Source organism: Sus scrofa, chromosome 3 (assembly GCF_000003025.6).
Source record: "Sus scrofa isolate TJ Tabasco breed Duroc chromosome 3, Sscrofa11.1, whole genome shotgun sequence".
Lineage (NCBI taxonomy): Eukaryota > Metazoa > Chordata > Mammalia > Artiodactyla > Suidae > Sus > Sus scrofa.
Genome location: NC_010445.4, coordinates 37674512 through 37701130, shown reverse-complemented (window position 1 = coordinate 37701130; position 26619 = coordinate 37674512). Strand labels below are relative to the sequence as shown.

General features: G+C 59.8%; 3 protein-coding genes across 13 annotated transcripts in view; 2 read left to right on the top strand and 1 right to left on the bottom strand.

Annotated features, from left to right (window-relative positions):
* MGRN1 (mahogunin ring finger 1) overlaps positions 1 to 6333 on the top strand; it is a 53309-nt gene extending 46976 nt beyond the window's left edge. For 3 of the 5 annotated variants that reach the window (XR_002342433.1, XM_021086677.1, XM_021086676.1), the window contains 3 exons: positions 1682 to 1780; positions 3612 to 3656; positions 4963 to 6328. Coding sequence is in view for 4 of the 5 variants with exons in the window: in XM_021086677.1 (XP_020942336.1) it covers positions 1682 to 1780; positions 3612 to 3652 (140 nt within the window). In the remaining variant the exon portion in view is untranslated. Of the gene's footprint in view, positions 1 to 1681; positions 1781 to 3611; positions 3657 to 4962 lie in introns of all 5 variants that reach the window. The other 2 variants (XM_021086674.1, XM_021086675.1) reach the window with 2 other exon arrangements.
* NUDT16L1 (nudix hydrolase 16 like 1) lies at positions 6478 to 16925 on the top strand. 6 transcript variants are annotated; one of them, XR_002342435.1, is made up of 5 exons: positions 6478 to 8852; positions 8928 to 9258; positions 9917 to 10139; positions 11129 to 11297; positions 11425 to 11517. XR_002342435.1 is itself a non-coding variant. In XM_021086686.1 (4 exons), the coding sequence occupies exons 1-3, from the start codon at positions 8655 to 8657 to the stop codon at positions 10136 to 10138; spliced, it is 681 nt and encodes a 226-aa protein (XP_020942345.1). In that variant the 5' UTR covers positions 6478 to 8654; the 3' UTR covers position 10139; positions 11129 to 16925. The 6 variants fall into 6 exon arrangements, 3 of the variants coding, with proteins under 3 accessions (XP_020942345.1, XP_020942347.1, XP_020942346.1); XR_002342434.1 differs by having other exon boundaries at positions 11129 to 16925; XR_002342436.1 differs by lacking the exon at positions 11425 to 11517 and having other exon boundaries at positions 11134 to 11421.
* The window catches only part of ANKS3 (ankyrin repeat and sterile alpha motif domain containing 3), a 25321-nt gene continuing 10330 nt past the window's right edge, over positions 11629 to 26619 (bottom strand). For both annotated transcript variants that reach the window (XM_021086672.1, XM_021086673.1), the window contains exons 6-17: positions 25287 to 25422; positions 20965 to 21123; positions 18060 to 18197; positions 17475 to 17584; positions 16956 to 17123; positions 14019 to 14143; positions 13494 to 13635; positions 13005 to 13177; positions 12623 to 12708; positions 12233 to 12316; positions 12057 to 12147; positions 11629 to 11980 (exon numbers count right to left, since the gene is read on the bottom strand). In XM_021086672.1, the coding sequence (XP_020942331.1) occupies positions 12068 to 12147; positions 12233 to 12316; positions 12623 to 12708; positions 13005 to 13177; positions 13494 to 13635; positions 14019 to 14143; positions 16956 to 17123; positions 17475 to 17584; positions 18060 to 18197; positions 20965 to 21123; positions 25287 to 25422 (1401 nt within the window). In that variant the 3' untranslated portion in view covers positions 11629 to 11980; positions 12057 to 12067. The remainder of the gene's footprint in view (positions 11981 to 12056; positions 12148 to 12232; positions 12317 to 12622; positions 12709 to 13004; positions 13178 to 13493; positions 13636 to 14018; positions 14144 to 16955; positions 17124 to 17474; positions 17585 to 18059; positions 18198 to 20964; positions 21124 to 25286; positions 25423 to 26619) is intronic.

Here is a 26619-nt window from a genome sequence, read left to right as displayed (position 1 = left end):
GCTCAGGCTGATGATTGTTCCTGAGACCTTTGTCTCCAATGTCCTTCCCCCATGGTGGGCCTCAGTCACCCCGTTTTCCCAGGAGACATTCTAAGAACCTCAGGCAGGTCTGACCCAGATTCCTCTAGAGTCTCTATTTTGCCCTGTTGCCCCCAGTCCCGTGGCGCTCCTGCACATAAGCCCCACTGGCCCTCAATGCCAAATGCCCCAGGGGCTCCTCCTCCCAAGGCCAGTTCCCCAGGCCTGGGGACCTGGTGTGGGGCTCAGGACGCTCACTCTTGTGGATGAGTCTCTGCAGTGTACTTCCTTTCCAGTCTATGGGCTGCCCACCCAGCAGGTACAGGGTTGTGATCTAATGTGGTAGGTGTGGCCTCCTCTGTCTCGCGGAGTAGGGTATCTTTCTGGATAGTTTGCAGTCTGTAGGTTGAAGGTTGTTCAGCAGTTGGTTGTAATTTTGTTGCTGTTATGAGAGGCGAGCTCCAGGTCTTCTCCTCCGCCATGGTAATTCTGTCTCCCGTGAATTCTTTTTCTTCCTGCTTGGATAGTTCTGCCCGTTGTCTGTGTTCCATGCTCTGTGCCTGTCCTCTTGGCCGGGCCACCTGGCCTGGCCTTGGGCCATGCCCATCCCTCCAGAGTGGGGGTCCTCAGGGTCTCTGGAGCCTCAAGCCTGGCATAGCCAATGACTGGTGTGCAGTGCACAGCTTAGCCAGGTGCCCCCCCAGCCCCACCCCCAGTGTGCCCTGTGAAGGAGCCTCAGCCCTTGGCACTTGGTGGCCCCCACCTGCCCCCAGGCTCCAGTCCCACCACTTGTGTGCACTGGTGCTGAGTGAGGACCCCACCCAAGCACACGGGGCCGTGGGTGGCGGTGAGGAGGAGGAGCCTCTGGAGCTTTCCTCTGCCAGCTGGGAACCCTGTGCCTCCTCCAGTCATCCCTCTCCCTGTCAGATGAGGAGACCGAGGCTCAGGGTTGCTGTCAGGGGAGGCCTGGGGCCCCGTAGTTGAGAGTGACAGAGCCAGGAGGTGGCCATGGTGTGGTCAAGGCCCCCAGAGCAAACCGCAGCCCTTCTGTCCCCGTGACCCACGTGTGCCTGCAGTCCGCTGGACGGGGCCTCAGGCCGGGGCATGAGGCAGGGTGCCCAGGTTGGGTGTCTGCCATGTGGGCCCAGTGCCCTCACTTCCTGCCCAGAGTGCAGAGCATGTCCCTCTGCTTCTCAGGCCTCGGTGCCCCCACCTCCCTCGCAGCAGCTCCTTGCTGCCTGTACAGAGCACAAGCCAGACTGGGGCCCTCCTGGCACCCGTCCCAGGCTCCAGACCCCTCTTCTGCCAAGGGGACACCCCCACAAGCCCGGTGAGCATCCTGGGCTGAGAGCTCATGTGTGAGCTCCTGGTGCAGGCGTGGGGCCAGAGGGCTGTGCGCCCCACCCGCTCATCCAGGAAGATGGGAGACAGTTAAATCCGCTACCATTCCATGTTGTCTCTTAAACATGGGTGTGTGACTTCTTATAATAAAAACAAAACAAAGCTCTGTGCTGGGGGCAGGAGAGAAGGAAAGAGGGAGAAAATAGACCGTCTGCTTCTGGGTCCCAGGAGAACAGAGGGGAGTTGGGGTGGGGTCTGGGCCCCAGGGGGATGGCTGGACCCACCTCCTGCCTGCGGGTCCCCAACATGTGCCCTCCTGCAGGGAGTCGAGTGCCGTCCATCGAGAACGTCCTGCAGGATGGCAGCCCTGAGCCTCGTGGCCGCGGCCAGTCCAGCGCCCCTGCTGACATCTACCTGCCAGGTAACAGCGCTCAGCGGATGGGCCTTCTGGGCCTGGGGAGGGGCCGTGCTGTGCCTCTGGAGCTGGCGCTGTTCTGTCTGCTCCTCCTCCTTCCAGAGACCCCCAGAACATAGCCAGGCTGCGTCCTGTCACCCTGCAGCCCCTGGCTCTTTGGCTCTTTCCCGCCCCGGAGCCAGTTCAGCCTTGGAAAGGTGGGAAAGGCTTCTCGTTGACGGCCAGACGGGCAGGTCCAGTCCCACTGGCACCGCTGTCATCCTTCCTCCGTGGGCCGGGGGCTGCTCAGCAGCAGGACCTCTGCCCCCGGGCTGACAGGCTCTCTGGTCCTGGGTGAAGCAGCAGGTCCGGGCCAGGGCACGGGACACGGGCAGGGCACCAGGTACCAGCGAGGCCTGGGGGCAGGGGCCGGGTCTTGCTTTTCCTCTCACCTCTTCCGTGGCCTCTGGGCCCTGCTCCACTGTGTCAGGATCCTCAGATTTGAGTCCTGGGCTCCAAAGGCGGGGGATGGGAGTTGGGGGCTCGCAGGCTAGTGCCTGGGCTGCTGGGACACTAGCCGAGGCCCTGGCGTCAAGGCAGCCGCTGCGTGGCCCTCAGACCTGGTCCTGCCTCATGGCGGGACGTCTCTTCTCCTTGCCCCACCTGGCCTGGGAGCCCCCACGGCCTGGTCCTCTGGCCCGGGGACGGGTGGGAGTGGGGCTGGGACCTGCTTTGGTCTGAATGGGCCTCTTGTCTGTGTGCCTCAGCGCAAGCAGCAGCCTCTGCAGACGGTGTGAGGGAGGGGGCAACACTGGCTCACTCGCCAAAGGGGCCAAGTGTGAAAGCTTGTCAGGAGCTTAGAGTAACAAAGTTCCAGTGAGTTCTTTCAGAGGACTCGGTAATTCATGATGGTGAAGACCTGCTTGGGGGCTGGGGGGCAGGAGAGGGCCTTGGTGCCCTGGAGCCACAAGTGTGTGTCCTGAACCTGCAGGGCGGCCCCTGGCCCCCTTGGGGTGACCACCTTTGGCCTCCGAGGTGCCACCCCTCACTTGTCGCCCCTCCAGTGGCACACAGAACGTTCAGGTGTCTGCAGGGCAGGGCAGGCCACGGCCCACAGGGAGGCCCCCGGTGAGACAGGACCTCTGGCTCTCTGGCACAGGCGAGTGTTCATGGCCTTTATGTCCACACGGCGGTGGAGGAGAGAGGAGAGACCACCGCGGCCAAAGGCTGGTGGCCGGGCCCCCTTGTAGCTCCTGGGCTAGGCCGCCGGCTCTGCGCACTGCGGGGCCTGGATGGGGCTGGCTCTGGATGCGGGAGCAGAGCAGGCTGTGTCCACGCCCCGCGAGCACAGGGGTGGCGGGCACGCAAAGCGCTGTGAGTCGCACACGTCGGCGCCCTCCTTCCTCCCAGATCTTCTGCTTGGTGCAGACCCCGAACCCCTCCCACTTGGGCGTGTGTTTTTAAGAACGCAGCACGCGCGGGGCTCCACTCCTGTTACCCACCGCGCGGCGGCGAAGTTAGGGACTCTGAGAGCGCCCCCGGCCCCAGTGGATGGGAAAGGGAGGGGGGCGGAAAGGCCGCGGTCGGACGCCAGCTGTCCCCGCCCCCGAGGGTGGGGCGCTTCCGGGCTCCGCCCCAACTGGCCCCGCCCCCTTCCCCGCGAGGTCCCTGGGCCGAGTGCCTGCGCGTCAGTCTCCGCTGTGTCAGCACAGGCTTGTGTGGGCGTCTGTTTGCATCATACGCTGTCCGCTCCGCCCGCCCGGGCATCTCGCCTGCAGCGGTGCCTCTGCCCCGGGGAGCACTGTTCCCTCCGAGCGCTTTGCTAACCGAGCTTCCATCTCTCTCCTCCTCCGCGCAGCCCTGGGGCCCGGCTCCTGCTCCGGTGCTTTAGAGGAGTAAGCTGGTACGTGACGCCTTCGCACGCGGGGCGGGGGGCTCTGCACGCGGCCTTGGCGGGGAGCCCGAGAGAGGACCCCGTTGCCCTCCTCTCCTGCCCCGCCAGGGGTCCTTCCCGTCCGGGGGCTTCTGCCCGTCTGGGGTCTTCCACATCTGTGTCTTCTCCGGGCCCGGGCTTCTGAGTCCAGGGGCCTGCCTCTGGCTTCCCGAGCCGGAGGCCTTCCCGTCTGGACCCGGTGGCCCGGGCAGGCCGCGGCTGACGTCCGACTTGTCCCCCCACCCGCCGGGGAACCTCCCGGCGCACTCTGAGGGCGGCCGGTGCGGGGCCCCGTGAGATTGTCTTGCCCCCTCCAAGGAGGCGCCTTCTCCCCGGGCGGCTGTACAGAAGGCAGATCCCCAGGGTGCCCCCACAACAGGCAGGCGCCTGCGGACCCCCGCCCTGCTGGGACGCAGGGGGGTGGAGGACCTGGGGGTGGAGGTTTCCGGTGTCCTGTCCGCTGCCCGAGCCAGGCCCGCGTCTGCCCTCCCTGCGACCCGCTCTGTCCGTTCCCGTCTTCCTTCAACGCTTCTCGGACTGGTCTGACCCCCTGTTGAAATAGGACCTGACACATGCATGCAGGTGGCCCCAGCCTCATGGTGGTGTCACTTAGTAAAGATCCTGGAGGTAGGAAGCGGGTCACACGCAGCCGCCCAGGGCGCTGTTCCCCTGGCAGAGCTGGCTTCCCACGTGCAGCCACAGCCTCTAAGAAAGCAGTCCCTTCCCCAAGTCACTGAGGGTCTGTCCCAGGCCGCGAGGGCTCCTTTGTTCGCCATTTGAAGCCGCCCCAGAGCCCGGGTCAGCGGGCCCTGTGAGCTGTGCTGTTCCTGTCGCACAAGCACTCCGGGGGCCTGAGCCCCTCGCAGGGTCCTGGAAGCAGCTGGGGGGCGGGGACAGCAGAGGCCCCTGAGCCAGGCCAGCTGGGGCTGCGCTGGGCCCTGCTGGGCACTCAGACCCCACTGTTCCCTCCACCTGGGTCAGCTGAGCCCCAGCCGAGCCCAGCGGGAAGGCACTGCGGGACAGCGGCCCCCAAGAGCCGGGGAAGCACAGAGAGGGCCGGGTGGGGGACCCAGGGTGGCTGCCCCAGGCACCCCATTGTCTTCTGATGCAGGGCTGCGGCTCTTTGCTGCGACAGACAGCCCCCCGGGGCCCTCTGGGTGCCCAGCCACGGACACAGGGTCAGCCGGAGAGAAGCCCGAGCCCAGCGGGTCAGGGGAGCGGGGTGTCAGGACAGTTCGGCCCAGCGTGACCCCCCTCCCTGTCCCCCTGCCCGCAGGATGGTCCACCTCCATGGAGACGCCCCGCAGCCTGCACACCACCGGGCCCCCCCGGCCTCCACTTGGTGGCCCCAGTCCTGACCCTGGGGCCGCCGAGCTGACCCCACTCTGAGAGCCTGGCCTGGCTCCCCGGACTTGGCCGAGGGCCGTGGACTCCAGCGCAACCCCTGGCCTCTCCAGTCTGCAAGTTCTGCGTGGTCACTGGCTGCGAGGAGCTGTGTGACCCTTGACCGAAGAGCACAGTTGACTGTCCCCTCTGACGACCCTTTTTCTACAGTCCATGTATTTGTAAATGGTACAAGATGAAGGACAGTGGCTTTCTGTCCCGGGCGCTGAGCTCTGGGTCCTTCCCAATGCCCCGGGGCCGGGCACCCGTGTGCAGCCTCACCCAGCCCCCGAGCCGTGGCGGCCGATGCCCGGGAACTGAGGGACACGCTGGAGAAGAGGAGTTCCTGGGCGGTGAGGTGCTGCCTTCACGGGGACGCGCGGGGCCCCTGGAAGGAGAGGAGGTGGGGTCTGAGTCTCAGGCCGGGAAGGAGACTGCCCCTGCCCTCCCCCTGCACAGCTTGGCGAGGCTCGGCCAGGTTTGGGTCTGGGCATGGGCGGTGTGGTGCCTGAGAGCCCTTCCCAGCGGCAGCTTTGCCCACGGCACCAGACCCTCTGGGCCGGGGCTCTGCTCGGCGAGCGGCACGCCATCACCTGCTCTGGAAGGCGCTGGTGGCTTCTCTGCTCCCTCTGCCGTAGATGGCACTGAGAATTTGCTTTGATTTGTTCCCGTCTGGGGCTCCTGTGGCGGGATGTCCCTGGGGACGAGGGCCCCATGTGAGGTGACCTCGCCTTCTCTTAAAGACAAACTTGCGGGCAACAGAAAGGCAGACAGCGTGCTTGGCCCTGGTGCCTCTGGATGAGAGCTGCCCCAGTGGGACCTTAGCCTGGCGGCGGCGGGTCTGCACTCCCCGTGCCAGCGCTTTCCTAGCAGGTGGGAAGGATGGTGCTGGGCAGCCGACCACACAGCCTGAGGCTCTGATGAGTGGGGTGCTCGGAATGGGCGCCTCCTTCTCTCTCCAGTTGAGCCTATGAACAGAGGCCACACTGCAGGCGCCCTGCCTCCCGTCCTGCCCGCCGTGTGCTCGTGGGTGCACAGATGCCACACACGCACATGACCGTCTCCCTCTCCTCACCCCTCTCCTCTCACTGGCCAACACCCCCCGCCTCTCACCATTGGTTTTGGGGCCAGTAACTGAAGGGCGGGGTGCAGACTGGCCTGTCTTGGACTTAACACGTGCTACCATTTGATGTACTCTGATTGGCTAGTTTTTGTTCGTTTTTACTGTATATTTATAGTAATAAAATCATGCAGCAATATCCTATTCGCTTTTCCCTCCATGCACAGCTCCACAGGACTGGGTTGTTTCTCGGGAGGCAGGACAGCTGAGTGGCAGCTCTGACACACTCAGAGCAGCGCAAGTGCCTGCTTGTGGCTGCAGCCACTGTTCCCTCATGTGTGATGTGACATAGGACTTCCGGGAGGGCGTGAGTGCTGCTGCTTGTTATTCTTGGGGTCGGCATTATGCTGATTGTCGGGTTGGAGCAAAGGGGAGGGACCCTTGGGACTTGGCTCTGTTTCCTGAGCAGGTGGAAGAGCCCAGGCCTCCAGCTATGCAATTGCTTTGGCCGTAGCCGTCGCTAGTTCCTCTTGCCGCCGTGAACTGAGTGCCTGCTGTGCCAGCAGAAAGCAGAAGGCGCCAGGCCCCTGGGAGCCTGCGTTCTAGTCAGTGAGATGCTACGCAAGTGATTCAGGTCTAACCACATGTGATTACAGTTAGGAAGGGGGTCGGTGGCTAACGAGGTGGTGCTGATTTAGCCTGTGTTTGGGGAGGGCTTCTGTGATACGTTTCAGCTGAGCCCTAAAGGATGCCAAGGAGCTGGGCCTGGAAGAGCACCCCAGGCAGCTGGCTCAGCAAGTGCAAAGGCAGGAGTGGGTCTACTGTGTCCACGGAGTGGCTGAAGTGTCAGAGCTGGGGTGTGGGGTGCAGACACTTTGTGGGGGCCCAGTTTTGCCCTAGGAGCAATTGGAGGCTGCTAAGCAAGGGAGCGACTTTCTCCAGCTGTCCTCGGGGGAAATGGATTGGAGGGCAGGTTTGGCTGCCAGGACGCTGGAGCCCAGCTGGGGCCCTCTGCTCAGCCTGAGCTCCCCTGACCAGCAAGCAGCCTCTGCATGGGGAGAGGCTGGTGCCCCAGCACGCCCACTGCAGCACTGCCCGAACCACGGCCAGCCAGCAGTGCCCTCTGACTCAGGCACTCAAGGGTGGAGCCAGCCTTCCTAGCTGGCCTGGCCCTGCCCCAGGGAAGGCCTGCCAACCTCGGGGGTCCCCGGTCTGCCACGGTCTCGGTGTGGAAAAGGCCTTTCAGTCACACAGGTTTTTGCATTGGCTGCACTGGGTCTCCCACCACGGGCCCACCTCCTTTATTAATGCCTGAGGCGAGCCTTCAAACACCTTTATTTATTAATGCCTGGGTCCTTCCCTTCAAACACCTTTAGTCTCCCTAGAGTCTGGCCTCCCACTGCCAGCTGCGGCTGCCTCCCTGCTGCGGCAGCCCCAACCCTGGCAGAGGACCACGCGGGGGGAAAATGGAGCTTGGGCTACCTGATGGAGTGAGTAGCACCACAGAACCCGGGGGAGCCTGCTGCTCTGCCGCAGCTGCTGTTTCTGATGCTCCGGAGCCGTAGTGCCTGCCTTCTCCGGTACAGACGCTGGTAAGTGACTCAGGCCCTCGTCCCCAGAAGCTGCACGGTTTTCTGCGCGGACACTGGGTAGGAGAGGTGGAATTCGAGGGTAGGATCCTGGCTCTCACAAACTGCTGGGTGCCCTCAGGCAAGTCCCGTTCATCTGAGCCCCAGGTTCCTAAAGGGGGGAGTACCTGGCCTATATGGCCCCTGACACGGGTATTTGGGCGCTGCGCTGGGAAGCTCCCTGCCCGGAATCTAAATCACTTCTGCCCCAGCAGGCTGGATTCAGGAAGTCCCCGAGTTCCTCACCGCCCACCCCCAGTTCAGGGCTGGGCTGGACTCGGGGGGTAGCTGGACTCTGCCAGGCTGTGTTTAACCGGCAGCAGAACCATGGGCTGGCATTGTGCCTCCTGGCCGCAAGGCTCGGCTGAGCCCCCTGGGGCAGGCAGGGGGCGCCCGCACGCCCAGGGACAGGCGCCAACCCGGCCTGGAGCTGACGGTGGGAAGCCGGCGCGGCTGTGCTCCCGAAGAGGCGCGGGGGAAGGCGGAGGGCAGTATAATTGCTAGGGCTTTCCCTGCCCTCTTCTAGACGCGCAGTTTGAGTCCAGACTCCACAGGCTGCACCGCCTGCAGGTAGCGCCCCAACCCCGCAGGCGCCGCGCGTCTGGGAACCCGAATCCGAATCTGCGCTCGGCTCGTGCGGGCTCGGTTGTCGCGTTGCATCTTGGGCCTTGTGGTTTTCTAGGATCGTGGGCGGTGCCGGTTCGGGGTGCGCGGCTGTTGGGTGACAGCTGGGCGCGAACCGCCTTCCCCTTTGCGCACGCCCCTCCCGCTTCGCAACGACGCCTCTGAGCGTCGCGATGGGCTCGGCCCCGGCGCGGGTCAGCGATTGGCGGAGGAGCGGGGCCCAGGGGCGCGGCTTCCCGCGGATTGGTTGGGTGCGGCGGGGCGGGCCCGCGCATGCACTTAAGGGGCGGTGTCTGGGCGGCGGTGGGTAGTGCCAAGATGTCGACCGTGGCAGTCCCGGAGCTGAAGCAGATCAGCCGGGTGGAGGCGATGCGTCTTGGGCCGGGCTGGAGCCATTCGTGCCACGCCATGCTGTACGCTGCAAACCCCGGGCAGCTCTTCGGCCGCATCCCTATGCGCTTCTCGGTGCTGGTGAGGACGCGGGCAGGCGGGCGGGGACCGGGCGCCACTCGGACTCGCGCCCGTGACCCTGACGCTCCCTTGCAGATGCAGATGCGTTTCGACGGGCTGCTGGGCTTTCCCGGGGGCTTCGTGGACCGGCGCTTCTGGTCATTGGAGGACGGACTGAACCGGGTGCTGGGCCTGGGCCTGGGCTGCCTGCGCCTCACGGAGGCAGACTACTTAAGCTCACACCTGACCGAGGGCCCGCACCGCGTCGTGGCGCACCTGTACGCGCGGCAGCTGACGCTGGAGCAGCTGCACGCCGTGGAGATCAGCGCGGTGCACTCGCGCGACCACGGCCTGGAGGTGGGGCCGCCGCCCGGGCCCCGCCCCCCGCCCCGGGGTTTGGCTCTGGCCCCGCGGAAGGCACCGATGGGTAACACGTCCCCCTGAGGGTCCCCAGGCCGGGCTGGGAGGGTGTCGCTGTCTCCAGCTCCGGGGTGGGGAGAGGGACCACGGGTCGGGGGTGGGCTGGGAGGGGAGCCGGGGCTGGGGCTCCCTCGGGGCTGTGTTCCATCTGCCTTGCTGCCTGCCATTGCCAATCCTGGGAGTGGGGAGTGGGATCGGTGGGAGGATGGGAAGGGGCGGTGCCTGCCGGGGAGGTGCGAAACCGAAGAGCCAAAAGAGGATCTTGTAGGTCTGAGTTCAAGGGCCAAGATCTCACGGTGGGGGAGTGAAGGCTCTGTTTGTGGGTGTCATAGTCTGGAAGGATTGGGAGTGACACTTGGGTGTTTGGGATTTACCAGGTGACAGAGGGAGCATGGGGTGTGGACGAGGGGCTTCCTGCCAGTGGATGGGGCCTGGGACTTGATGTGCATGGGGTGGCCTTGAAGCTCGCTTGGGGAAGAGAGGCGCTGTGCTGCTCCAAGGGAGCTGGCTGGCTTCCGCCTCACCAGACCCCGCCGGGGTGTCCCATTGTGTCCTTGGCAACCTGGCTGTCCTTCCCCTGGCCTAGCAGCTCAGGAGCGCCCCTTGCCAGGGCCATGTCATCCACATGGGGACCTGGTCCCAAACCAGGTCTCCTCTCCATGCAGGTGCTGGGACTTGTGCGTGTCCCACTGTACACCCAGAAGGACCGAGTTGGTGGCTTTCCCAACTTCCTGAGCAACGCTTTCATCAGCACAGCCAAGTACCAGCTCCTCTTTGCCCTCAAGGTGCTCAATATGATGCCGGAGGAAAAGCTGGCTGAGGCCTTGGCTGCAGCCACGGAAAAGCAGAAGAAGGCCCTGGAGAAGCTGCTCCCATCTTCCTCCTGAGGTTGCTCCTGTGCCTTGTCTGTCACCCTCCCCTAGTTCTGTGGCTGGGCCCTCAGTTTGTGTGGGAGTCTGTCTTGCAGCCTGTTTCTGAGCCCCAGGCTCACTGCATGGGGAGTGGGCATCTGTCACCTCTGCTCACCCTGAGCAGGCACTGGGTGGTGCCCTGGGTACCTGGGCTCTCCTCTGCGTGTCTCACCAGCTGGGGGAGCCCCAGGTGTCACCTGATTGGCCACTTGGGTTAAGGGAACCCACACATGGGCCCTGGAGAAGCGGGTTTGTTCTCGCCAGTCTTGTCCTTGTGGGGGCAGCTTTGGGTTGACCGGGTTCCTGCATCCTGCTCGGCGTAGCAGGCCTGGGGGAGGGAAGCCTCAGTTTACTCTTGGAGCTGCGTGCTGTTTGCTCACCTGGCTCGCGGCCAGGTGACGGTTGGCTGTTGCTCATGATGACAGTCACTTGGTAAATAAAAGGAGTTTGGGGTTTGCTTTTTTTTAAAGCCAGCCCCGGATAGGATGTTACATGTAATTTTGTTTTCAGCTTTATCTGTGGTGCGGTTTCAAGGCAGTATCACCCGCCAGGGCCTGGTCCCTGAGGACAGACAGGGCCATGGGGTCTGCTGTAGATGGAGCTGCTGGAGGCAGGACAGTCCGGCTGCTCCTTGGCTGTCCTGTCCTGTGTTCTTTGGTCTTGGCCGTAGGCCTCAGGATGGGTGCACAAGGGTATCCCTGTCCCTACCACCCAGGGACCTGGAGGGCAGGGCCAGGCCTGAGAGCAGGCTCTGGGCACCATTCAGAGTGGAGCAGGTGTAGGCATCCCATCCAGGGGGGTGCCAGCCACCTCCGTGTCCTGTGACAGTGCCAGCTGGGGACACTCTGGGCTTTGGGCTTGGTTTTGCTGCTGAGACGGACAGTGAGAGAACCTTGTCTCCCCCCCGGCCCCAAATCCTGGTGGCACCAGGGTTGAGCCTGCTGCTCCTCCCTTCTCTGTCCCCAGCACAGGCTGAAGGTGCCGCAAGGAGATGGTCTGGCAGCACTGGCTGGATGCGCAGGATGCCAACGGCAGAGCCCCCAGGGCAGGAAGGTCAGCACGGGCCGTCTCTTCGACACTGTCCAGAAAGACGCCTCAGTGACGCTGACAGTCCCCACGGCGCCAGCCTGGCCTGGTAAGGAACTCAGTGCTCCCGGCCCTGCCCAGTGCCCCACCTTAGAGCCTCAACGGGGCGGCAGACACGCGTGGGCGAGGGCACCTTGCTCTGTAAATAAAACACCTGCACCCTGCCTGTTTTCCAGGACGTGCTTTGCTCTCCGAGTAGCTTTCTGGGACCATGGGGGCTCTGACACAGGTGGCCCTCCACACAGAGGGATAAGTGGGACATCGGGGGTCGCCCGGTTGGCCCCATGCTGAGCACGGGGTTGAGGGCCCTGGCGGGGCTTCCTCTTGGTGTGGCTGAGCAGCTGGTGCTGCAGGCTGAGTGACCAGACCCGAACCCCTCACCAGCCTATCTTAAATTTTATTTTCCAGCAAATGACATATGTTGCACAGGTGCCTGGTCCTCACCCATCTGGGCGGACCTCTGTGTGGCGCCTGCGGTGTCTGGGGACATGCTCCCCCAAGCCCTGCCTGCTCTGGGCCCTATGCCCAGGTTTGGGACCAGAGGCCCTGGTCCCGCCTCGGTGTGGGCCTCGCTGCCCTTGCTCGCACCAGTCACAGCCCCGTCCTGCCTCTGTCTGCTGGCCGCTCCTGGGGCCCGGTCCTCTGGCCCTGGCCGCTGCAGCCGCTCGTTCACTGCCCTCCTGTCCTCCGGGCTCACGGCTTCAGGGTGGATCAGTCACCCCATGTCAGATTCTGAGGAGGGAAGGGAAGGTGTGAGGGAGTGCTCACTCCGCCATGCGGCGTCCCAGCGTCCTAGGCCGACACTCACCGTCCCCCCGGCTAAGGCTCCCGCCAGTTCTCCCTCCCATTCAGCACCTGCAGCTTCTCCAGACTCTGGGTCACGGAGCACAGCACTCGCCCTGCGGCCACGAACAGACAGTTAGCGCTCTGCAAGTCCGGGGGGCTGGGGGCACGGGCAGGGGCAAGGTGTGGGCTCGGACTCACCCATCTCCCGGACGCGGTCCTCGAGGGCTCCCGCCAGCTCCGCGAGGCTCAGGGCCCGCAGGGAGGCCTGCCAGCCTCTGGGGTCTGCAGGGCGGAGGGCTGGGTGGGCCTGGGGTCTGCGTGCCCAAAGGCCCCGCCCCATCTTCCCAAGTCACCCCCTTGGTCAGCGTGTTCTCCTCCTGCCTGCAGAGGACCCTGCCCCGGGGTGGCCTAGCCCGGGGCTGCACAAGTCCCTTGAGCTCTTGGACTGGCAGCCACGGCCCGGAGGCCCCCACGAGGGACAGCACAGACACGTGTGGGCTTGGGCGCGTGAGGGGACCTGGGTGTCGGTGTGTGATGACCACGCCGAGACGAGGGGAGAACCCGGCCAGGGGACGCTGCTCTCCTTACCCGCTGTGGGGAGGGCTGGGCCCGTGGCCGCCCCGAGTGGGGGCCCGTCCTGCTGCACTCGGGCTGAAAGCTCAGCTTGACAGGCTCTGCGGGACGTGAAACCCAGCACCGGTCAGGGGAGGCCTGGCGAGGGCGGACACCTCCTCCGAGGACGAGGTGGGTTCACGCCGTGAGGCCGCGCCGAGAAGGCCCTGCACAAGGCGTGCAGGTTCTCGGGCCCCTCTGCCGCCGGGTCTGCCCTACAAGGAGGAACGGCCGGAGTGAAGTGGCGGGGCAGGGGGACCCCAGGAGGCCCTGAAAACGACCCGGAGCTTGAAGAACCTGGAGCAAAGAGGGACTCGCCTGGCTCTGGCCCACGTGGGCAGCCTGGATGCTCACTCACCGCAGCTGGTCCAGGACAAGAGCGGCGTCCCGGGCGAGGGCCCGGCTCTCTTGCAGCTGCGTGTCAACGTCCTTGCGGGCGCTGTCCTGCTCAAGGAGGCAGCTTTCCACCACGGCCCGCAGCTCCTGCTCCTGCGACACCTGGCCCCGCATGGCCTCCACCTCCTCACAGCGCTGCAGCGGGAAAGGGGGCAGGCGGGGCTGGGTGAGCAGGCAGCAGGCACAGGGACACCAGGCTACAACTGCTGGGCTGGGTGCCCCAGCCCACGTTAGGTGTCCGTCCGCCTGCCACCCTCTCCTGGCCCAAGGCGGCCTGTCTCCACCTGGAGCCTCCCCTGCTCTGGGGCCTCCCTGCGAGCTGCGCTGCCACCCGCTGCCTTCACCCTCCCTCCTCTCTGTGCATGGCTGAGCCTTCGTCTGCCACCTTCCTGCCACCTCCCTGGCCGTGTCCTCTGCACACAGCCCACTCGCCATCTCCGCGCGCACTGACCTTGTGCAGCTGGATGGCGAGCTCCTGCATCTCGGCTTCCAGCCGGTCGGCATAGGCCAGCTCCAGGGCATCACTCGGGGGGCGGGCGCTGCTGTGCCAGCGGGCGATGGCAGAGGTCATCTTCCTCTTGGGCCCAAACAAGCTGCAGCAGGAATGAGGACACAGCTCAGCACACGGAGGCTCCACAGGCTGTCCTCGAGCAAGACCAACGCCTGGGAAGAGCCCAGCTTTGATGGGAGAGAAGCCCCCAGGCCCCAGGGCAGAGTATCATGAGGCATCGTAACCCCGCCCGGCTGCCTTCATGGGACAGGGAGCTGGGGCCACCAGCCCCAGGCTGTGGACACCCATCTGCCAACTTGGGACCCTTTCAAGAGTGGGTGGGAAACACCGAGGTACCCTACGCCCGGCTACATCCGCCAGGCCAGCTCGGGGCCCCGGGGGTGGAGGAGTGCTGGGCGCAGGCAGAGCGCTGTCTCTCGGTCCGGAAGCTGCTCCCGGGCCTCCTGGTCACCCCCTCCCACTCACGTGATGCCAATTTCCTTCAGGTCGCTCTCGGTGAGGGTCAGAAAGATGCGGAGGTCCACGTCCTGCTCCTCGAACACCTGCAGGTACTTCAGACAGCCGATCTGCTCCAGCAGCGCGGCCAGGTCCTGGAGGGTGAGGAGCCAAGATGTGAGCGAGGACAGGGACACGGGGACAAGACAAGACAGGCACTGAAGGGAGAGCCGCCTTACTTCCTGCTGCTGAGCAGGTGGCCGGTTCTGAGCCCTGCTGACACCAAGTGTGCAGAAATACAGGCCAGCCCCTCCGTGTCCACCAGGGACATGGGCAGCCCGCGGGGATCGCTGGACCAGCGTCTTCACTTGAGCAGGGGCAGGTGCACTGCAGGCAGGCCTACGGCAGCGGCTTCTCTCAGCCTCTGCTGACCCAAGGCCATTGCATTTCGCCTTCACGTTGGGGGAGTTTTTGCTGGATGCTGCCCTTTTTTGGGCTATGCCTGCTGCATATACGTTTCCAGGGCCAAGGGATCAAACTGGAGCCACTGCTGTGACCTCTGCCAGCACTGCAACAATGCAGGATCCTAAACCCGCTGTGCCATGCGGGGACTTCTTGGATGTCACGTCCCTGATGGAGGTTTCGTTCGCGCCTCTGACTGTGTCATGTCGTGTCTCCTGGTCTCCGTGGTTTCTAAGGAGACACATGGTCTTAACCTCCCGGGACCCTCTTGGCTTGTTCAGAGTCGCTGGTCTCTTCTTCCAGGCGGCTTTGTTTTCTGACACTTCGTGATACGTCCAGGGGTGGCTCTGAGTTTAACCACAGTAGAGCTTTCAGCTTACTGGATGTGCAAATGCATTTTTGGATCTAATTTGAAGATACAGCTGATTTTTTCTTCTTTGGCCACACCCACAGCACATGAAAGTTCCCAGGCCAGGGATCAAATCTGAGCCACAGGTGCAGCAATACTGGATCCTTAACCCACTCCCAGATGTGACTATTTTCAAACATTTTTTATGGCGTTCCCACATGGCTCAGCAGTTTAAAAAGCCGATGAGCAGAGTTCCCGTTGTGGCTCAACGGAAACCAATCTGACTGGTATTCATGAGGATACAGGTTCAATCCCTGGCCTCACTCATTGGGTTAAGGCTCTGGTGTTGCCTCAAGCTATGGTTTAGGTCACAGACACGGCTCTGATTCCACCCTTGGCCTGGGAACTTCCATATGCCATGGATGTGGCCCTAAAAAGAAAATAACAAAACAAAAATTTTTTCTGCTTTTCTCTTCCTCTTTCCCAGGAACACCATGACATACTTGTTACATTTGCTGGTGTCTCAAAGGCATTTTCCTTCATTCTTTGTTTCTCAGACTGTAAAGCCTCAAGCTGATCTATGTTAAGTTTTCTGACTCTTTTGTGTGGTCAAATCTGCTGTTGAATCCCTCTAGCGAAATTTTCACTTCTATTATTGTATTTGCAACTCCAGAATTTCTATTTGTTTTTTGGGTTTTTTTTCATGAGTCAACTATGCATATTTCCGTCTAGCCTTTAATTTTTTCTTTCCTTTTTTCTCTTAAGGCCATACCCGCGACATACGGAAGTTCCCAGGCTTGGGGTCAAACCAGAGTTGCAGGCCTATGCCACAGCCACACCAGATGTATGCCACAGCTTCTGGCAACACCAGATCCTTAACCCACTGAGCGAGGCCAGGGATCGAACCCGCATCATCACAGACACTATGTTGAGTTCTTAACCCATCGAGCCCACAATGGGAACTCCTTTTTTTTTTTTCCCATCTTCAAATTTTTTGGCTATACCCACAGCATGTGGAAGTTCCTGGGCCAGGGACTGAACCTGTGTCACAGCAATTACCAGAGACACTGCAATGGTGACACTGGATCTTTAACCTGCTGATCCCAAAGAAACTCCTATGTGACTTATTCTTATTTCTATCACTTTGATATTCGATTTACATGTAGGATTTTTTTTTTTAAAAAAAACTCTTGGAACATATTTTATTCTTTTTGTTTTCTGTTTTTTTACAAAGCCCATGTTGAGCACTGATCAGCAGATTCTGGAAGCCAGGGAGCTGCTCTGCTATGTGCGAAACCCCAACCCAGAGGCAGGTCTTGCAGATGGTTTAGCCAGGCTCCCACCAATGTGCGTGCATGAAGGGTGAGGGGCAGCCACCTTCACAGCCACACCCCTGTCCCAACCCCTATCCCAGGACGCAGTGGGATGCACCGTGCCAGCCATGGCAGGGGCAGGTGGGGACAGCAGGGGCCCAGCTGTCCAAGGCTCCACTGCCCTGCCCATGGTCCCACCTGGGGGGACTCCGTCAAAATCCCTCACCCCACTGGTTCCTCTGCCAAGCATGTACGCTGGATCTTGGAACATGTTCTGAGAAGCTGATTTAAGGTCTCCGGTCAGCATGTGTTTGAGGCATTGAGAGGTTAGCCGTTCGTCGTGTCTGGAAACACGGAGCACAGAGGGGCTGAGAGGAGAAAGCAGCAGAAGCACAGGCTTTGGGGGCCAGAGCTGTGCCACTTACACCTCAGGGAGCTGCTGTCTCATCCCCGAGAAGGTGCTGAGCCAGAGCAGCGGAGACGAGAAATGCAAAAATCACGGCTCTCGTTAAGTCCTAAGTGCCACTGTCTCTGCCTCACATGCATCCCGTCGCTGTTGCCTGAAAGCAGCACTGGGCAACTGGTCCTGTGCTGCTGCCTGTGCTCAGGGAGGGCGAGCCGGGCGCGGAAGCCCAGGGCAGAGGGACAGCCTTCCTGTGCACAGGGACGGGGCGCAACTGCAGCCGGCCCCTCTCACTGTCAGGAATCCGTTCAGCCCCAGGAGCTGGACGGCTCATCTGGGGGAGAAACACCCCGCTTTTCTCTCAGCAACGCCTGGCCCGTCGGAAGTACAAATAAATGCCTCCAACCACAGAAAGCAGCCTCGTTTAACAGCGGTCTTACCTGGGGTCCTGAATATGGGGCCCTGTCGGTCTGGGGGACAGATCCTGGGGCACAAGAAGTCCCAGTGCTGGGAGACCACTGGCTGTCACTGCTGCTGTGACGATTCTTGGCCTTCAGGTAACTTTTAGTTTGTTTGCGAACCAAGCTTTTACGTGCATGATCCGAATCCTGTAGTGAGAGGTGTGTGTTCAAAGTAACTCTTTGGGCTCCCAGCTAACATGGCTGTGTCCCAAGTCTGTTCCCTGCCCCACCCCGGTGTCTGCATCTTGATCTGTACACCCCCCTCACCGGATGGGGAAGCTCAAACCCTTCACGAAACACCCCCGCCCCCTGCCACCTGCCACGGAGGCCCCTCCTCGGTGACCCCCATCGCAGCCCCGGTGCCACAATCCCAGCAGTGCTCCAGGCCCCAGCCAGCCGGGCGCCGCGTGGACACGCGGTCCATACTTGAACCAGCCCCGCTCACCGCCAGGGCGCTGCGTGGCATCCCCACGACACCGGGAAAGGGGGGCACGTCACCTCATTGCTCTCCAGGGAGGCCTCGCTGCTGAGTCCCGGGGCCCTGGCCAGGCCCTCACTGCTGCTGCTGCTCCTTGCGGCCCCAAGATTGGCACAGAAGGTATGTTCTTCTGACAATGGCGAGGACGGGAACGCCTGACCACAGGCCTCGCCCGTGGCGACGCCCCAGAGCCCCACACCCAAGCGCCTTCATTCACAGTACCCCAGCCCCTTAGCAGGTCCCCGTTTCCTTCCGCTTGCTGCCTGCTGCCCGGCCAAGCCTGCCCCCCGACCCCCAGCCCACCGCACGGCAGGTGTGCTCTGCTCGCTGCTAAGTGCAGCATCTAGAAGTGGGCTGGGCACACAGGGCACTCGGCAAACAACGAACGGCGTTTCCCGAGGCTCACGGCCAAGGGCTCAACCCTTGGTCTGGACTGACTCCCCCGAGCCTGTGCCAAGACGCCTCCTCTCCTGCCCCCACACCGCTCTCTGACTCTGCTCCTATGAGCCAGAACCTTCTCTAACCCACCCCCCCCCCCCGTCTTCTGACGGACGGAGCGTCACAGCCGCACGCCCCACTGGGCAGGTGTGGGGGAGCCCGCGTACCCCGGCTGCTGCTGCTGCTGCTCTCCACATCCCGGTCGTTGATGGGGGAGGTGACGTCCCTGTAGCAAAGGCCCCTCTCTCCCAGCGGGCTCTCATCACTGCTGTTGAAGGTGACGTAGCCCCGTGGAAGCACCTGCTCTGTGGACACAAGGGGGCACGTACATCCACACGCACAAGCGGCAGACAAGCTCTCCCCACACGCGGCCACCTCCTTCAGAGGAATGGCCCTGAGGGGAGCCCCCGGAAGAGGCGGGCAAGTCCTACCCAACTGGCAGGCTCCACCCGCCACCGTCATGGGGGCGCGTCCATGCAGCCTGCAAGTGAGGACAGGGCCTGAGGGCTTAGCCAGTGTCCAAGAACGGGTGACAGTGGAGCCAGGCCCAGCAGTGACCACAGCTGGTGCCCACTCCGTCACGCCACACTGTTGCTTTTCCAGTTCCATCAAGCTGCATTTACAGGTTCCTGAGCCAAAAAAACTATACCGCGAGGGCCTCCTGTAGCTGGAAATGTCTCTCGCACACACGCCTTCCCGCCCTCTGCCCCTGCCTGCACAGGATGCTCCTGCTCAGGCCAGCCCCCCAGCTGGAGACCCGGCCGAGCAGGAAGCTGAGAGCCCCTGGGCTGGAGGGAGGGGGCAGACGCGGCCCCAGGGCTGCCAGGAGCTGGGCTGCCGCTGGCTGAGCAGACAGGAGCTCATTTCCCCGACCCGGCAAGGAGAAGCCAAGAGCAGGGCGGAGCTCAGCGGGGTGAAAAGCCGAGACGGGGTGAAAAGCCAAGACCGCGTCTCTCAGGCTGAGCTCAGGGCAGAAAGGCTCCTCGAGGGGTCGAGCGCTATCCATCCCATAGCGCTGACCCCACGCTGGGGTCCACCCCGGCTAAGGGAGGGCCCTGGGTCCCATCAGGTGTGAGAAACAAGGCCGGGGACGGCTGGAGGAAAACAAAGACCCAAAGAAGTGCCCTACGGACGTGATCTGAATCTCCCCGGGCACGGCCCCCAGGCGCAGGGCACCCACGCTCCCCTGCGAGGGTGCTTTGGGCTCCTGAACTGCTTCTCGGTGTGCTCTCCCGCATCTTCTGTGCTTTTAGGTTTCATGCCTGTTTTACAGCCTGATTTCCGCACAAAGTTCCAGTTTTCCTGAGGGGATGAGGGTCAGGGCAGCTCTGCTTCTAGCCTCCAGCCCCTGGGGGTCTAGTGGCTGAGACTCCCGTTTTCACCCAGGCTGCCCAGGCTCATCTCCTGGGGCGGGAACTAAGGTCTCACTTCAAGTCATTCACGCTCACTGTCTCCCGAGATCAGGCTAAACATTAACAGCAGCAACAGCAAACACATAACCCGTGACTATACCTGCTTGCGAGAAAACAAGAGGAGGCAGAAGGCAAACCTGAGTGTGTGCTTCTAATTCTGCCCCTGCCCCAGAGACAGGACGCATATTCGCAGGAAAGAGCTGAGCTAATGGGGCTACAGGTAACTGATGAATTCTTCTTTACCTCTCTGTAGTTAGAAATTCATCATTCAAAATAGGTTTTTTTTAACTGCTGGCAAAGACCATATGTGCACCTAAAGAAAATTTAAATATCAGAAGGTACAAGAGGAAGAACAAAACCTGAAATGCCACAACCAAGAGACAGCTCCCACCGTTAGTCTGGTGAACGGTCGCCCAGCCGTCTCCAAGGAGCATGAAAAGAACTGGGTACAGACAGCGCTGGTAACCTGAAAAAATCCTTCTGTTTTTTTCTGCTTTTTAGGGTCACACTCATGGCATATGGAAGTTCCCAGGCTAGGGGTCTAATTGGAGCTGTAGCCACCAGTCTACGCCACAGACACAGCAACACAGGATCTGAGTCACATCTGTGACCTACACCACAGCTCACGGCCATGTTGGATCCTTAGCCCACTGAGTGAGGCCAGGGATCGAACCCGCATCCTCATGGATACTAGTTGGGTTCGTTCCCACTGCACCACAAGAGCAACTCTCAAGAATTCCATTTTTAAAGCCTCTGTTGTTTGGCTACACAGATTAATTCCACTTCCGGGGTAACGCCCGACTGTTCTACTCCCCAACCACATCTCAGGACACGTGGCCTGGGCTTCTCCAAAGGGACAGGCCCTGTGTCACATCCCAGGGCCTGTGATCCCAGCCACCAGACAAGACGTGGGTGCCCTCACCCAGGACGCCCAGAAAGGGGGGCCTGGAGCTCCCGGTCAGCCCCAGGACCCCTTCCAAGGTCGAAGAAGGGAATCGAGCCGTCTCACGGTCCTGACTGGGAGTGGGGTCCTCCCGCCCAGCCGCAGAGGGCTGCTCACTGGACCGGCAGCTGGGCCACTGAGGACTCAGAAACTCACACATAGGCCCAATCACTTGATCTGAACAGCAGGCGAGCATCGAGCCCAACTCACCGCAACAGCCTCGGCGCCTGGTCCCCGAGAGCAAGGCAAGCAACACTCGGGAGCTGTGGTCTCAGAACTCAGGCGGCCTGTAAACTCGGGGTTCAGGGCTCAGGCCCATGGGTACGTGTGTACCACCTGACAGCGCTCAGATCCACACGTGCAGAAAAGAGGACAGGGGCGGGGGACGCAGCAGAGATGGGGGGAGGACCCGACGGCCACATCTCCCTGCCGGGCTGACCCACCCACCTGGTAAGGGGGGTCTGAGCTCAGCCACTTTTCTGCTGCAGGGGAGAAAGCTCTCTCTGTAAGTGTAACCAGTGGACAGGAAGACCAGAGGAGGAAGCAGAACCCAAGAGCTAGCCAACGACTGATGCGTCTCCACCCCTGCACTCAGTTCTGAGCCCTGGAGCTGCTGCCCCCATGCGCTGGCCCACCTGTCAGGAGCCTGGGGGTCGCCCGTTCTCTAGGAGCATCCTAGCCCAAGTGTCAGAGCCTCGGGCAACAGAGGGTACTCACCATAGCGAGGCTGCCGCGTCCTGCCTCCGAGCCCAATGGCCGTGATCCTGGCCAAGGCTCGCGGCCCATCATGGATGCTGAGGCCCTTCTTCCGACAGGGCCTCTGCCTCTGAGGAACCGGGCAGGACTCATCCGAAGAGCTTAGATCTTCATATTTTTCTGAATCATATACCAAAACGAAGACACTTTGTTCAGTGATGGGCTAATTTACTAACCCTCATAACCAACTGGACGAAATCATAACTGGTTTTCTTAAATGAAAAAAGTTTTCTCAGGATGTCACTGTCCAGATGGGCCACAGCAGCACCTGGGGGGCAGCAAGAATGCGAAGCCTGAGGGGATCTTTTTTTTTTTTTTTTTTTGGTCTTTTTAGCTATTTCTTGGGCCGCTCCCATGGCATATGGTGGTTCCCAGGCTAGGGGTCCAATCGGAGCTGTAGCCACTGGCCTACACCAGAGCCACAGCAACGCAGGATTCGAGCCGCGTCTGCAACCTACACCACAGCTCACGGCAACGCCGGATCGTTAACCCACTGAGCAAGGCCAGGGACCAAACCCGCGACCTCATGGTTCCTAGTCGGATTCGTTAACCATTGCGCCACGATGGGAACTCCTGAGGGGATCTATCTTGTCCCTCTCCCTGAGTTTCCAGCATGTTTTTACAATAAGCATGTACAAGGTTTAAGGTCAGAAATAAATTCTAACTTGAAGTGGCAACTAAGATCCATCCATCATAAACATAAAGCAACATTAGCCACAACTCCTTAAGCAAGTCCGTTTTTTGGGTTTTTTTTTTTTTTTTTTTTTTTTTTTGGCCAAACTTGTGGCATGTGGAAGCTCTTGGGCCTGGGATCAACCCGCACCATAGCAGTGACCACGCTGGGTCCTTAACCTGCCGCACCACCAGGGAACTCTGAGCGATTTTATATTCTCAACATGAACAACTTTGTGGGAAATGAGTGCCACCTGACGGCTGTGTTCAGTTTACGAAATATTTCAAACCGTCACACTTAAGAGCTCACAGTGCCCACAGCTGTTAGCGTTTTATAGCTTTTCGTCATTCCCTGAATTTCACTACACCCTCTACCGAGGTCCTGGAAAGGGAGCGGGCTCACAGCAGTGTGAACCGAAAGCTCAACCCAGTCACTGCCCGGACAGCGCGTCACGGGCCCAGTCACCCAGCCCCCGCGGCGGCCACACCCCCACCCGCCAGCGGCCAGGCAGAGGCAGGGTCCATCCGAGCCCAGGCTGAAGGACTCATCCCATGTCAATGCACAAGGAGGCGGAGCCAAGGAAAAGGCAATCCCCGAGTCTGAACCTCCTGACACGACCCCTGGGGGGTCAGAAGAGACAGGACCCCACAGACACCACAGCCCAGCACCGCCTGGAGACCCCGAAGATGCCAGCGCCCCTGGACTCCCGGGAGGAGGGGACACCCGGGCCAGCAGGGGTTTCTCGAAGCTCACTCCACTCTCTGCACAGAGACTAGAGGGTCTAGGAGAAAACCACACAGAAGAGGGGCGAGGACAAAGTCCAGGCCCAGACGGTGTCACAGGAAAATGCTTCAGAGACAACGTGGGACCAAGGCTATGTGAACTGTCCTAGAGCAGAGTAGGGAAGGGACCTTTCCAGTCCCTTTTATGAAGCAAGTATAACAGGGACACCTACACCTGGTACAGACAGAAGACAACGACAGCCCCATCTCCCTTAGGAATGAACAGCCACACAAAAATAACAACATCTTAGCAGACAGAATCCAAAACCACATAAGAGACGAGCACACCAGGAAAGTTGGTTCACTATTAGGAAATTCACTAATACAACACGCTGTATGAATGGATTTACCAAGAAAACCACCATCTCTTCAATAGGTGTTGAAAGAGCCTTTCATAAAATTCAACATTTATCCTATAAAAACTCTAAAGGGAGTTCCCGTCGTGGCTCGGGGGAAACGAATCGTAAGAGTATCCATGAGGATGAGGGTTCGATCCCTGGCCTTGCTCAGTGGGTTGGGAATCTGGTGTTGCTATGAGCTGTGGTGTAGGTTGCAGAAGCAGCTCGGATCCTGCATTGCTGTGGCTGTGGTGTAGGCCAGCAGCTGCAGCTCAGATTCGACCCCTAGCCTGGGAACCACCTTGGGCCACAGGTGTGGCCCTAGAAAGAAAAGGAAAAAACACTTTCAATAATATAGGAATTGGAGTTCCTACTGTGGCACAATGGGTCTGGCAGTGTCTCTGGAGCACTGGGACGCAGGTTAGATACCTGGCTGGGCCCAGAGAGTTAGGGATCCAGTTGTACTGTGGCTCAGATCTGATCCCTGGCCTGGAAACTCCACATGCTGGGGGGCAGCTGAAAAAGAAAGAAAGAAAAATATACATGTATGTATGTGTGAGTGTACAGGAAATTATTATTGCAGAAATTATAACAATGTACATCAAATACACTTCAATAAAATTTAAAACAAAAAAGAACATGGGACATGTTGAGGTCCTGTTGTGGCTCAACAGGTTAAGAACCCAATGCAGTCTCCATAAGGATGCGGGTTCAATCTCTGGCCTTGCTCAGTGGGTTAAGGATCCAGCACTCTGCAAGCTACAGCGTAGCTCACAGATGCAGCTCGGATCCAGCGTTGCCGTGGCTGTGGTGCAGGCCTCGGCTGCAACTTGGATTCAGTCCCAACCTGCAGATTTCCATTGCTGCAGGTGTGGCTGTAAAAGGAAACTGTGTGTGTGTGTGTGTGTGTGTGTGTGTACACACCTACATGGAATGACAAACACTTCCTCAACAGGACAGCCCATGTGCAAACCCTACTCCGCGTGCGGCATCTCTGCAGGGATCAGGGCCACAGGGAATGCCCGCTACCTCCAGCTCCTTCAGCAGCTACCAGAGGGATCCGTGACCACGACAAGAGAAGAGAAAACGGAGGTATGAAAACCCGGGAACAAATAAACCCGCGTCCATGTGCGGGTTCCATGGTGTACAGCTGGAAACCCTAGAGAATCAATAAGAAAACCAACCCAGATGAGGAAAGAGTTCAGCAAGGCGGCAGAACACAAAACCGGCACCACCACCAGCCGCCGTCCTCGGCACAGACGGGTGGTTGGGAGGCAATGACAGCAGCACCAGGGGTGACGCGTTAACAGCAGCAACGGGGCAAGTCAGACACTTGGGGACAAGCTTCAGTTACACACAAAATGCCTGTGAGGAAAACCTTAAAACCTCCTGTAAGACACAAAAGGACACCAGAACAAAACGACGCCCCTTGTTCTTAAGGGACAATCGACCAACAGAGAGGCAGTTAACAGTTCCCGTTGCGGCTCAGTGGTAGCAAACCCAACGGGCATCCATGAGGGTGTGGGTTCGATCCCTGGCCTCACTCAGTGGGTTGGGGATCCATCACTGCTGTGAGCTGTGGTGTGGGTCACAGACGCGGCTGGGATCCCACGTGACTGTGGTATAGGCTGGCAGCAGCAGCTCCAATTCAACCCCTAGCCTGGAAACTTCCACATGCTGTGTATGCAGCCCTAAAAAAAAGAGAGAGAGAGAATGTAGCGTTGTCACTGCAGTGGCTCAGGTCACTGCTGTGGTGTGGATTCGATCCCTGGCCCAGGAACTTGCGAGTGCCATGGGCACAGTCAGTAACAAAAACAACTCCGCCCACACCAGGCCATGTTAAAGGAGCCAGACAAGCTGAGGCTCAAGATCACACAGAAAAATAAGCACATGCCAGGAAACGCTGGACAAGGAAAGCTATGGGGGGTGCCCATCGGACAGTAACACATGTCGGAGGAAGCCGATCACTCACAGGGGGTCGGGGGGCGTGTAGAGCCCAGTGGAACTGATCAGGAAGCCCAGAAACAGCCCCGAACACAACAACAAACGCAGAATACATGGTAAAGACGGCCTCTCAGATCACAGGTCAAAATGGACTCGACATAAATGATGCTGGACAACGCGGTGGCCTTGGGAAAAAACCATACCTCACACCACCCGGGAAAATGCCGTGCAAATGCATCGGAGAAGGGAAACCACGCATGTACTAGAGGAAACCACGGGCACATTCTTGTGCAACCAGGGCATCACAAAGATTTGCCCACTAAAAACCCAGAGACAATGCAAGACTGATGACTCTGACAACATAAAAGTAACACATACGCACGGCCGCCGATACCAGAGCAAAGTCAAGAAACAAAACTCAGGGTGGTCCCGTGAGCGTGGTCGCCCCCCTCAGCCTGGGGCTGGCAGGGGGTTGGGGGGGGTCCCCACAAGACCCCAGGAGCCAAGGGGGTAGGGAGGATGCCAGCACAGGCCTGGCCCAGGCACCTGGGCTCCGGTAGAGGCTCTTGGGCAGAGAAGCCGAGTGAGCGTCCAGCAGCCCCACGATCTTCATGTGTCCATACTGCTTGGCTAGCATCCGGGCCGTGGCCCCACTGTGGTCTCTCGTGTCCACTTTGACTCCCTGTGAAAGTTCGTGAAAGAAGAAGAGTTAGGACTTCGCCTGCAAAGCACCCTCACCCAGACTGAAATCTCAGCAGATGCTGCAGAAATACAAAACCCCAAAGAGAATACTATGAACAATGACAGGCCAACAAATCTGACAGCTTAGAAGAAGTGGACAACTTTCTTTCTTTCTGCTTTTTAGGGCTGCCCTGCGTCCTCATGGATCCTAGTGAGATTCATTACCACGGAGCCACAATAGGAATTCCCCACTCTCACCACTGTTACTCAACACAGTATTGGAAGTCTAGCCACAGCAATCACACGAACAAAAGAAACAAAAGGTAGGTATCCAAGTTGAGAGAGAAGAGGTAAAACTGCCATTCTATGCAGATGACATGACACGATACAGAGAAAACCCTAAGGACTCCACACAGTAACTACTCAAACTGATCAAAGAATTCAGCAAAGTAGCAGGACACAAGATTAGTATACAGAAATGCAACCAATTTCTGAACGTTAACAATGAAACAGTAGACAAGGGATACAAAAATAAGATACCTTTTAAATTCTCACCCCAGGAGTTCCTATCGTGGCTCAGTATTAATGAATGTGACTAGTATCCATAAGGACACAGGTTCAATCCCTGGCCTCGCTCAGCGGATTAAGGATCTGGCATTGCTGTGAAGTGCAGTGTAGGTCACAGACTTGGCTCAGATCTGGCGTTGCTGTGGCAGCGGTGCAGGCTGACACTATAGCTCTGATGTGACCCCTGGCTTGGGAATTTCCATATGCCATGGGTAATGCCCTACAAAGACCAAAACAAAACACAACAAAACCTCACCCCAAAAATTAAATACCTAGGAAGAAATCTGACCGAGGAGGTGAAAGACTTATATGCTGAGAACAATAAAACATTAATCAAGGAAATTAAAGAGGATTCAAAGAAATGGAAAGAGGAGTTCCCATCGTGGCGCAGTGGTTAACGAATCCAACTAGGAACCATGAGGTTGCAGGTTCAATCCCTGGCCTTGCTCAGTGGGTTAAGGATCTGGCGTTGTCGTGAGCTGTGGTGTAGGTCGCAGATGCGGCTCGGATCCCGCATTGCTGTGGCTCTGGAGCAGGCCAGCAGCTACAGCTCTGATTCAACCCCCAGCCTGGGGACATCAGTATGCTGTGGGAGTGGCCCTAGAAAAGGCAAAAAGACAAAAAAAAAAAA